The sequence below is a fragment of the Eretmochelys imbricata genome, chromosome 21 (genome assembly GCF_965152235.1).
Source record: "Eretmochelys imbricata isolate rEreImb1 chromosome 21, rEreImb1.hap1, whole genome shotgun sequence".
Taxonomy (NCBI): domain Eukaryota; kingdom Metazoa; phylum Chordata; order Testudines; family Cheloniidae; genus Eretmochelys; species Eretmochelys imbricata.
Genome location: NC_135592.1, coordinates 9,379,351 through 9,391,336, shown reverse-complemented (window position 1 = coordinate 9,391,336; position 11,986 = coordinate 9,379,351). Strand labels below are relative to the sequence as shown.

Sequence of the window (11,986 nt, the reverse complement as noted above, 5' to 3'; positions counted from 1 at the left end):
GCGCACATGGCCTCTTGGACCAGTTTAATTCAATCAGTTTGAAATCACAGCTGTAACTGAAGCAGTGCATCTCTGTGTGTAGACAGGCTCACGGGTTAAGGCGCAGCCTCACAGAGTTCAGGTGTTAATGCAGGTGAGAGAAAGCACAGGATAATGGTTCAAGTGCAGGAGAGGCAGGGGTAGGAAGGATTAATAATTTCATAGCGCTGAAGACTAGAAAGGGGCCACCAGATTACCTAGTCTGACCTGCTCTGCACCACAGAACACCAAATTTCACCCCCATGGCCCCTACTGATCCCAAAGACTCTAGGTGCCTGAGGACTGAAATGTGTTAGTCTAACTAGACTACGTGCCTCTGTCAGAGCACAGGAGAGGCCAGGGTGCCACCAATGCCCCAGGCCCCTGCAATGGAAGGGAAATGAGTAGGTGATCCCAGCAGGCGAACCATTCCCCACATTGGAGAAGAGGCAAAAACACCCCAAGGTCCCTGCTAGTCTGACCTTCCCAGTCCCAGATCTGGTGATCAGTCAGACCCTGAGCATGTGAGCATGACCCACCAGCCAGGCATCTGGAGCGATGGTTCATTGGGGGGCGGTGGGGAGTGGGCTTTAGGGAGGGGTTCAGAGGAGGAAAGAAGGGCACTTCTCCAAGTCAGTGGTGGGAATGGGGGTGGAGCTGGGGTGAGGAGAGCCCTGGTCGGGTGGGGAAGACTTGAGTGGCTGGACGTGGAGGTGGGTCGTGGTGAGACGATGCCTCAGGTGGATCTTGACAGGCAGGATGGTCGGGTGTTGGAGGAAGAAATGGTGCGTGGCCCCGCCTTGAGCTCACTGCTCAAGGGAAATGGTCCTACAACTCCTGCTAACCAGCTGCCTCGTGTGCCAATACTGGGGGCTGCAGAAAGGGCAGATGCAAGGAGGGAAGGGGAACCCTGCCCTGGTGAGGCCAGGGTAGCAAGTACAGGCAACACGCATTGGGGGGCTGCTCTCCCCACAGGCCCTCGTAGCCTGGGGGTAACCCCATCCAGCACCCCCAATAACGCTCTGCTCAGGGACGCTGCTGCTTCTCATTGCTCACCCAGGTCCTGCGAGCAAGTCATGATGGTTGAATCTGCCTCGGAGACAATACGCTCCACTCCCTCCAGCCAGAACGGGGTCAGCAGCCTCACCAACCAGACAGACGGAGGAGGCGGTGGCAGCGGTGGAGGAGGAGGAAGGGAAGGAGGCGGCGGGGAAACCAATGGGGAAATGAGCCCGGTGGAACTCCTGCATTTTCAGCAGCAGCAGGTAGGAAAGAGCCTCTTTCTTCTCTCTATCTCTCTCTTGCTCTCTTTTCCCTTTGTCCTGGGTTTTTTTTTTTTTTTTGGTTTTGGGTTTTTTTGCATCTCCCAGTCTTTGGGCTTTTGGGACATCTGGAGACCTGCACTGGAAATCCTAGAAATGTCGAGCTGGAAGGGACCTCGAGTGGTCATCAAGTCCAATCCCCTGCGCTGAAGCAGGACCATTCCTGACCCGTGTTTGTCCAACCTGTTCTTACAAACTTCTAATGATGGGAAGTCCACAACCTCCCTTGGATGCTTATTCCAGAGCTTCACTACCCTTACAGGTTAAATATCAGGAAAAACTTTAACTTCGTCTCCTTTGCTGCAGATTAAGCAAAATGCTACTTGCCCGACCCTTCAATGGACATGGAGAGCAATTGATCAGTCCTCTTCATAATGGCCCTTAACATATTTGAAAACTCTTATTGGGTCCCCCCCAGTTGTTTTTTGTCAAGACTAAGCATGCCCAGTTTTATTTAACCTTTCCTCAGAGGCCAGGGTTTCTAAACCTGTTCTCCTCTTGAGTCTCCAATTTGTTCACATCTTTCCTAAATGCTGGCACTCCGAATTGGACACAGGACTCCAGCTGAGGTCTCACCACTGCAGAGTAGAGCGAGTCAATTACCTCCCATGTCTTACGGCACTCCTGTTAATAGACCCCAGGATGATATTAGTCTGTTTTGCAACTGCATCACGTCGTGGACTCATTTCAGTTATGAGCCACTATCTGCCCCAGATCCTTTTCACAAGAGCGACCACCTAGCCAGTTACTCCCCGTTGTGCATTTGATTTTTTTTCCCTAAGTGAAGTACTTTGCATTTAAATTTTTGTTGAACTTCGTCTTGTTGATTTTCAAATGAGTTCTCCAATTTGTCAAGATGGTTTTGAATTCTAATCCTCTCCTCCAAAGTGCTTGCAACCCCTCCCAGCTTGGTAGCATCGGCAGATTTTGTAACATGCTCCCCGTTCCGTTATTCAGGTCACTAATGAAAATACTGAATAGTACCGGGCCCAGGACTGACCCTGCGGGACCCCACTTGGTTCCTCCCAGTTGGAGAACGAACCATTGGTAACTATTCTTTGAGCGCACCCTCATATGAAAGATGGTGCTCAATCAGATCCCTCTCAAGCATTGTCTGCGGTGGCATCTGGGAGAACACGATAGCTGCATCCGCTCCACCTGACCTAGGCGCCGCATGAAAGAGGAGGCAGGTGGGGCGGGGCTGCAGCTCTCAATACTTCAGTAAGCTTCTGCCATCCAGCAAACCGCACCTCACCTCAATGTGCATGCCTTGCTCTGGGCCAAGCTTGTCACTCGTTTTCAGCCAAGAGCATGAGTCTCCAAGGACGCCGATGCTGCTCGTCGATGGGGAGTTCAGACAAGGACCTCGCCTTCTGGCCCCTAAAGATCCCCCTGGTACACGCGTCACCTTAGTTTTGGAATGTTAGCTCCGATGCTCGGGCCAAATTCTGGCATGGCCAATTGCACCCCACCTCCCTCAGTTCTCCTGCAGTTTCAGCTGGAGATGGCGATCTGCACTTCTGATTGTTCTTTAGTGTTGCAGTGCGCTGTTGGAATGGGTGATGTGCTCTGCTTCAGAGATGGCTGCGTTTCAGTGCTGGCAGAGTGACCCCTGTGTTGCTATAGTCCGTGTGGCTCTGGGATCCTTTCATATGGAATAAATGTAAGATGGTGTCAAAAGCTGAATGCGTGGTGGTGACATGTCAGGGGAGGGAAAGGGCTGTGAGTTCAAAATGATCGCAAAAACCCGCTGGGCATAATGTAGGTAGCCGCTTCTCTCTCTGCTCCATGGGCTTTTCCTCTTTACTCTCGGAGATTACCGAGGTCTGCTCATTCTCTTCCATGCTTTGGGGCTCGCAGCCCTGTAAGGAGGGGTGTGCTGGTGAGTGTGCGTAGGCCTGCCTTTGTGAATCAGTCTCTGAGCACGCCTGTAGTTGCAGAGATGTCTTTCTGCAAGTGCATTTGTGTGCGTGAGTCTTGGGCTTGGTGTGCCAGTCAGCTTATGTGTGCATACGTCTCAGCCTGTGTGTGCATGCATGTATTTCTGTGTGCATCTCTGTGCTCGTGTACATAGGCCCTTTTGCCCATGCCGAGTTCTGGGGTGCATTGGTGCACGTATAGCTTGATCTCTGCATGTATGCACACACATGTAACTTGAGGGGTACATGCACACCGAGCTATGCACATGCCTGCCAAGTATGTGTGCATACGTGCAGCCAGGCTTGTGTAGTTTGTGTGTGTGTGACACAACTCTCGCTCCCTGTGCTTGAGTGCAGCTAGGGGTGGTATGGGGGGCGCATGTGCAGTTTAGGCTGGGGGGGCGGGGAGGGTTGCATGCATGCCTGCAGGTTACCTTTTCAAAACAAACTTCTGAGAAAACATAAATTTTCCTCCTTGGATACTAAATAAGGCAATGATCCCAGCCTCGTGTGGAGATCGCCTCCCTGAGCCATAAATTCCAGCGTGAAAGCTGTACAAAATTGCTGTGTCTGATACTTCAGTAGCGAGCGCTGTAAATCCATTACCTGAATAACAGCCGTTTCTCACGCAGTTAAGCCACTGTTCCCCTGATCTGAAGGGTAATCATGCATGTAATGCTTCTCCGAGTCACCCCGCTGAACGAGATGCTGCTCGTCCTCTCCCCTCCCCGACGGGGAAGGGCGGGTGCGGTTGCCGTCGCAGTGCCCTGCAGAGAGGGCGCTGAAATTCACTTAGTGGCAGCGTGTGCTTCAGACTCGCCTCGCTATGGTAAATAGGAGCCGTTTGTTCAGTCACAGCTGGGACAAGGCAAAGGGGATGGCGTGCTGTGTGCTCGGAAAGCACAAGTGACTCTGCCAGAGCCCCGGTGGCTTTTGGCTGGGGACCGGGTAAAGGCTGTTTAATTCCCATTAGTGCCTGGCATTCCTATCGCACCTGCTGTCCGCTGCTTTCCCCCCCGCCCCCCGCCGGTGATGCTCACTCGCCCCCTCGCGTGCACCGGGTCGCTCGCTTCCCTTCCCACGTCCCCGGGTGCTGCATGCAGGCTGCTGGGGGTCAGGCAGAGAGAGCTGTGTGTGAGCACCAGAGGCTCATAAAGCATGTCAGAAAGGTTAGTGAACGCAAGGCTTGCAGCACCGCACCCATGGAGGCAGGGAAGTGCTGGTGGTATCCCTGTTTCATGTGTGGGGTAGGGGAAAGAGGGCAAGTGGCTGGGCCAAGGTCATGTGATGAGTCAGTGGCAGGGAGGCCTAATCCAGTTCTCTAGTCACTAGCCTGCCCTTCCCTCTCAGAATTGGGGAATGGAAGCCAGCACTCATGGCAGCCCTCCCCTTCCAGAGCTGGGAACAGAACCTGCGATCCACTAGACCAGACATGGTCTCTGACTAGGTCAATGTATCTAGATGGGTGATTCTTAACCTTTTCCGTACCTAGGTCCCCGTTCCCATCCCAGGCACCCCTTGTGCCTAGCAACGTGGGCTGGGTGGGATGGTCTCGACCCCCAGATCAAGAATGCCATGATTAAGATACCCCGTAGTGACGCTGTGCTAATGGAGGGTAATTCAGATCTTTGTCAGACACAGCAGTGGGAAGAGCAACCCGTGTAGCGGAGAGGCGATTTGGGGATGTGGATTAAAAATTCTCTTCGAATCTTTTCCAGCCGTTGTGGTCATCTGGTCACTGAATCACTGAATGCATTACAAAGTGCTCCTTTAGAACTGGCTGGTGGGCTGAGGTGGAGAATCTACCTATCCCTTTAGCCCTCGTCAGCCTAAATCCTATCCCTGATGCTGTGGTTTCTTGGCCTTAGCAAATTCTCTCCATCCTGACATTCCAATGGTGTTCGTATCCCAGCCCTGCAGGCACCACCGCCCATCTGGGTCGCTAGTCGGGAGCGATGAGGCAATAGGGGATGTGCTTGGAGTCACAAACTATTCCCGCTGCTCCTCCTTATATAACCCAGGAACAAGGGAGAGCGGGATGATGATGTTTTGACGCTGGATGTAATTACCCTGTGGAACTCTCTGGCACAAGGTTTTACTTGGTGAGCTTCCAAACATGAATGACATCTGCAGTGACAGTAGCTTGAATAGACATTCCTAAGGCCCATCAATCTTTGTGCTTCAGGGAACAAGCTGAGCACCAGCTGGGGTCAGGATTAAATGTCCCCATATATAGAGTTTTGCACAATTAGGTGCTTTATGAAGGTTTTCTACTTTCCTCAGACACCTCTGGCATTTACCCCTGTCGAAAGCAGGATACTGGACCACTGGGCTGTTCCTGTCTGCTGGTTCTCATGTCTCTGCTTGTGCTGAAGTTCCTGAAATGTCTTGGTTTTGTTTTTTTTAACTATGCGAATTCCACGGAGAGTTTAGAAAAATCGTTTATAGGCCATTGAGGTCTATGGGGAGGAAATCATTGGATTGATGCCATCCCTGAAAGGGGGTTGCAGACACATAATCATCTAGGGTTTAAATGCTTGGAGAATTCCGACAAAATTGTCCCCAGCCTAACACAATGTGCGTTCCTTATTAACACTTAGTTTTGCAAGCCTGGCGTAAATAAACCTCTGGAAGGGAGGGAAGGGGTTGTTCCATTTATAGAGGTGAAATGACTTGCACACAGCAGGAAGAGAGGTCAGAACTGGGACGAGAATTGGGAATTCCTGGCTTCTGGTGCGGTGCTCGCACTATGAGACTGTATCTCTTTGTCTCTCTAGAAGGTGTGTGGCTTTCCGACTGATCGTGGGGGGTGAGAGAGGTCACGGGGAGGATCCTGGGCGGAAGTTCCTCTTTTGCCAAGCTGGGTTCAAGCCCCAGAATTGGGCTGCCTGTGGGTCTGGATTTTGGACCAGGCCCCGGCCTGAGCTTTTCGTTGCGTTCGTTCCGGTTGCCACCAGTATATCGCGCGCTCTCTTCCCGCGCTGAGCAAGTGCCCGTCTCCTGAGCTCAGAGTAAACAAGGCCGAGAAACGTGAGCTGGGCTGTGGAGTAATGAGGTGACAGAAGGAGAGAGAGATAAACAGAGAGAGTCAGAAGTCAGGCATCTGACAGGAGTTTAGACTGAAACAAACAGCGCTGGAGAGAGCGTGCACGTCATTTTTGAACAAGACGGAGTGTCTGTTTCCACGCAACGGGCAGAGCTGAAGAGCTTGTTTAAACAGAGATGAAAGGAGTGAGGTGGCTGCACGACCTGCAGCCGGCGCTTGGTCCCGGGAGGGGTTGCCGAATTTGAGTGCAGGAAAGGGGGTTGGTCCAGGCCGGGGGACATCTTGAGAGCTACCTGCCCGAGTTTTGTGCTAGGAAACTAGTCTGTCGTTCTCGGGACTTTCTTAATCCTTTGCAGACTGCAGACGCCTCCCAAAGGGCTACAGAGGGATCCCACTCAGGAGGTGATCGCCCTGTTCTCACCAGAGCTCTTGGCCCAAGTTACCATGTTGTACCTGCAGTGCTATACGCTGTGGTTTAAGAGGGGAAGGAAAGAAGAGCTGTTCCGATTGAAACTGCTATGACAGGGTAAGAAGCCAGCAGATTGGACTTGCCCAAGCTGGACAGGGTCCTCAGCCTGAACGGCTCCCTAAAGAACTGAAACAGCCATTCCCATAAAAGGGGCAGCTCCTATCCTTGGCCCTGCTAGAGACCACACCTGTCCAGTTATTTCCAGCACGGGCCTTTGCTTGGTGGGGTGAACCCCGTGTCCCGATGGGCACACCTTTTGGGGCTTGGGAAGGTGCCAAAACCATTTGGGGGCCCACGAGAGTCCTTGCACCACACTCCGTGCAGGTCAGTCTCTGCAGACAGCCCAGTGTGACATGACACGTGTGTCCCACCAGCTTGGGTGTCCTGTTGGGCTTGACTAACTTGAGTGCACAGCGCCACCTTCCCAGTGTGTGCAGGTAGAGACCGATGGCTTGGCTTCCTTGCCACCAGATGTAATATCTCCTGTGGAGCTTTAACTGTGACTGATTCTTTTCCCCCACCCCTCCAGCCCCATGCTGCAACCACTATTCCATGCTCTTGTTTCTTTCAAACCTAGGTTTTGCCAGGCAGGGTCAGACCAGGGGTCAGTCTAGTTTTGTGCCCGTTCTCTGGCAGCGGCTAACTTGAGCTGCTTCAGAGGAAGGTACAAGAAAACCCCATCATGGACAGTTAAGGAATAACCTGCCCATAGTCAAAGCCTCTCTTCCTGACCTCAGGCAGTTAATGGTTGGTTTATTCCCTGACACATGAGGATTAACACAGCCCTTCCATCCTTGTGTTTGGTCTAACTGAACCGTGGATGTTCTTATTTTTTTTATACACGGGTGGTGCTTGAGCTGAACCCACTAGCCACGCAGATTGCACACTTGGTTGTGCAAAATGGGCACGCACCATGCGAAGAGGGACGGCGTGTGCAATGATGCCCAATTTGCACGCGCACGCCCAATTTGCATGTGCACATACTCTGCAGCTTCAGTCCAGGTGCCGATGGTTTTAGAGACTGTCTGAATGTCATTTTGCTCTGGGATCTCATGCCAGTTTCAGTACCTGTCGTGCTGTCCCAGGTCTTGAGCAGCGTAATATCTGTGTTAACCTAACAGGCCTAACCAAGATACAAATCTAGCCCTTGGAGTCTGGGTCGATGTCCGAGGGCTGGGTTCTGATCTTGGTTAGCCCTGCTGGGTAAACGCAGAGTAAATCCATTGCCGTCAGTGGGTTCACCCTGGATTTACACTGGGGTAATGGGGATGGAAATCAGGCCCCTAGACAACAGCCCCCGGCCTTCTCAGACTGGAGCGTTAGAAACAGCTTCCTGCCTGGCTTCCGCAGGCCCTTTCTGAACAGGGTGGAGGGGAGGGAGGGATCTTTCCCCTCCCCATCCCCCAAGCAAGGTGATGCCGTTAGGCCTAAATCCCTGGATTTCAATGGTGGGGCCCAGTTGAAAAGCATCCTGGGATTCAATAGCGCGCGCTTACATTGTGGCAGGGGTCGCTGGAGGGGAAAGGCCAGCCGGGGTCATGGGAGGGTTGCCTAGCATCTGGGAACTCCCACAGTGGTTGCTGTGGGAACGTCAAGAGACCTCCAGCATGCTAACATCCTGTAACGGGATTCAAAAGGACCCGGCTCTTTGCACATTAATGAGTTTTTAACTCGGGGGGCTAGTCCCCGCCCTGCTCCCACCCAACAAGGCACCCAGTCAGGTGGGGAAGCTGGGAGGACTGGTGGAACTCCTTCCTTTCCATGGCCCTCAGGGGGGAAGGTCGGGATGGAAACTGGGGACTAAGGTGGTGAGTGGAGAAGAATCACCCGTAGCAGGATGAGTGATTTTGGAGGGGGGGGTGTGCCAGATACCACAGCAACAGGTCCGCACTGCATCCCTGCTGCCCACTGACTGCCGCTGGCTTCACGGGGGCAGGAACCCCGCAGGCAGCAGAGGAGGAAACGAACCTCACAGAGACGCCCACTCCAGCTTTCGTGCCAGACACTTGGTCAAGTGACTGCCTGGGAAATGGTGGCCCCAACGGGTTGAAAAGCCTGGTGCAGGATGGGTCTGGTCTGAACCCGAGCAACTCCTTTGGCCTCCCCTGCATTCCTTCATGCTCCATGTCTTTGTCTTAAATCTTGTGTGGCTGGCTCTATGAATCTCAGGGGGAGCTCCTGTCCCTCTCTGAATGCTGATACTGATCGTAGGCTTGTGGTGGGACTGGGCTGACACCTAGCTCTTCCCACACCTGACAGGCTTCTGGTCAAGATTTTGATCTAGTGATTCTGGATGTCTCACTGTGCCCGGTGCCCAAATGGATGTGCCTTAAATTTGACCTGGCTTCTGGAAAGTGTTGGACCCACCCTCTGGAAATCAGGCCCCTTGAAGGTTATTTCTTCTTGAGTACATAAAAGGTGAAGAACCCCAAATGTCTTCTGATAATCTTGGATCCAGAGATCTCCTCTTAAAATGGGGGCTAAGCCTCCTGTGCTGTGTGAGCCTGGAGGCCAGGTTGGGTCTTCAGAGGTGAGTCATAAAAGTGATCGTCCTAGCATTTCCCCCCAAAAAAGTGGCTCTCGTACTTTGGCCAGACTTGTTCCAAACTTGGTTCGCTCCATTCTGCCTCCTGCAATTTCCTTCACCTCTCCCTGCAGTTTGAGCTACTTAGGGTATAATCTTCCTATCAAAACCAGTTGTGTGCTGTCAAAAGTGTTGCCAGCCCTCACTCGAGAGGTGGCTGCATTCCAATGATTGGTGTGTGTATCTAATGTAAAATGTATCTGGAAAGATTGAGGGGGTTTTTGGGGGGGTGTTTTTGAATCCCTCAGGAGAGAAGGTGTTAGTGGAATGTAAGGGATCCATGTTATGTTTTTCCATGTGTCTTGCTTCCTATAAAGTTTAGCTCTTCTCTCTCTTCCTCTTGCCTAACCCAGTTGACCTCGCCCTGTAGCCAGTGGCGAATACAGGCCAACGGGCAGGAAGTGCATTTCATCTCCAGAAGCAGCCTTAGGAGGTAAACCTATTCTAATGTCACAGGCTTAAACTTCTGCTTCCCAGCTGGGTCTGGATGGAGTGACATTTCATGCAGCCTCCTGCTGTCTCGTGTCTCCCATCAATGAGCCAGCATTCAGTTGCAATTGTCTGTGCAGGAGTTTTTTGGGGCTCTGGCGCTGGCTTAGAGGGGGATTCTCTGGGACAATTGGAGACTAATGGGGCCAGCTCCACCATTGGGGTGGCCTTCCCTGCTTCCCCTCCCCATGCTCTCCTTCGCCATTCCACAGGAGATATCAAACTCATGAGTAAGTGGAAATACGCTTCCGGAGGAGGGGGCCAGATGTGCCTTTAGGCACCTCTTGAGGATAGTCAATGGAGCTGCTCGGCCCTATGATGTCTAGTATACTTAGGCGCCTCTGGGGTCACGATTGTATCTAGCCCCCCAATGGGGAGCCTCACTGTGGCTTCAGCCTGCTTGCCCCAGACAGGCAAGTCCAGCTCCTCCAAGACCTGGGGCCCAAAGCAGGACTTGGCCAAGAAGCAGGTGGGGAATGTCTGCGGCCATGGCTATCCACGCATCGCAGGGCTCGGGAAGGACAATGTCCCCCCGGGCAGGGAGTGGGGGGGGGGCGGGCGGGTGCCTAGAACCTTCGTCTCCAAGTTGCCAGCACTCTGACATTGCCCTCGAGGAGTTAGGGAAGACTTGGTCTCCTTGAAGTCCCTTTGTTGCAGGGCTTTAAGGGAGGAGGGCGTCGCTGCCATCGGCGGGTCGCTCAGCATGGTAGGCACTTCTTTTGTGTGTGTGACTCGCACCAGACAAGGGAACCTTCCAACTTCAGGCAGCTGGGAGAGGGAAGGGGAAGGGGAGTGAGAAGGAGGGAGGCAGTGAGCCAGAAAGGGAGAAGAGGGGGTAGGTGGAAGGAGAAGGGGAGGGAGGTTCAAAACAGGGAGGAGGAGGTGGAGGGAGGCAGGGAAGGATTAGGAGGTGTCTGGATGGGAAGCAGGAGGAGGAGGAGATCTCAGCAGGGACGGGGAAATGATGGGATGGAGGTGGGGCACAAGAAGGGAGGTGGGCTGATAACAAGGGAGGGTTTTGTCTTGGACAAACAATCAGAAAACCTGCCTTTTTAATTAACCCATGGGGGTTTTCAAAAATGACTTTTAAAGGCAGCTCTCTACACCAAAACCAAACCAGCTGGCAGCGCATCCTGGAAGATCAACTTCCCAACCAGCAACTAGAGCTCACTCGTGTGGGAACCCATACAGGAGGTTCGAGACCGTGAACCCTCTTAGTCCAGATTGAAGGCTTGGATTTTCAGTGCAGTCAGGTGCCTGACGCCCATGGAAATCTCCTAAATCCTAATGAGTTTCACTGGGACTTGAGCACCTAACTCTCCTTATGCTCCTTTGGAAAACCCCAGCTTCAGACTGCACAATGCTTGCCTCCATCCCCAAAATCAGCACCCCCTTCTGCTCCTCCCTTTGTCTTCGAACCTGTTAGCCTGAGGCCTCCTGGTAGCACACTTTCCAAATTGCAATTATATAGAAAGGGCCCATCTGGAAAAGCCATCCCGTCCGTCTGCTGTAATATTTGTCCTGTGCTTTTTTTTTTTTAAATAAAAATAAAAATACTATTTATTGCAGGCAGATGCAAAATAAATGTTAAGGTATTAAAAGCAAGATACCAAACTTATAACCATATCAGCCGTTTTCCATATTTAAAAGGGAATGGAGGTGGTGGTGGGGAGACTCTGGTGTGGATGACACTGTGCTATAAAAGCATGTGGTCGCATTTCACATGTATTATGTCATATGCTATTATTAGGGTATTTCAGATAAAAATGAGATGAGAGCACTTAAGTGAAACTCATCTCTCTATTAGGTTGCCTGATTTATATTTCATATATGACTGAGCATAAATGTTGTTCCTTCCCCCCGCCCCCCACCCCCCCCCCCAAGCGTGTGGAGAAGTGAATTGTTGGGAGCAATGGTCAGACTTGTTCCTTGTGTTCTTCATTAGTGAAAATGGATTTAACCCCTTTAGCCAAGGAGGATCGAAGTCCAGAAGCGTTAGGGTGTGTGTGTGTGGCAAAGGGGAGAACATCTGGGGCCGAGAGAGAGTTGAAAAAGATTTTTCCCTTTTGTAAAGAATTCTGTCGTTTTTATTAATTTGGATCTCTTGGAGCCATTTGGTTCTGATTATATGAGAATGGG

The 11,986-nt window shown here is 52.0% G+C and overlaps 1 protein-coding gene across 7 annotated transcripts in view; it reads left to right on the top strand.

The window, feature by feature from the left end:
• Positions 1-1,094: 1,094 nt before the first annotated feature.
• The window catches only part of FOXP4 (forkhead box P4), an 87,984-nt gene continuing 77,092 nt past the window's right edge, over positions 1,095-11,986 (top strand). For all 7 annotated transcript variants that reach the window (XM_077839111.1, XM_077839112.1, XM_077839109.1 and 4 more), the window contains exon 1: positions 1,095-1,283. In XM_077839111.1, the coding sequence (XP_077695237.1) occupies positions 1,095-1,283 (189 nt within the window). The remainder of the gene's footprint in view (positions 1,284-11,986) is intronic.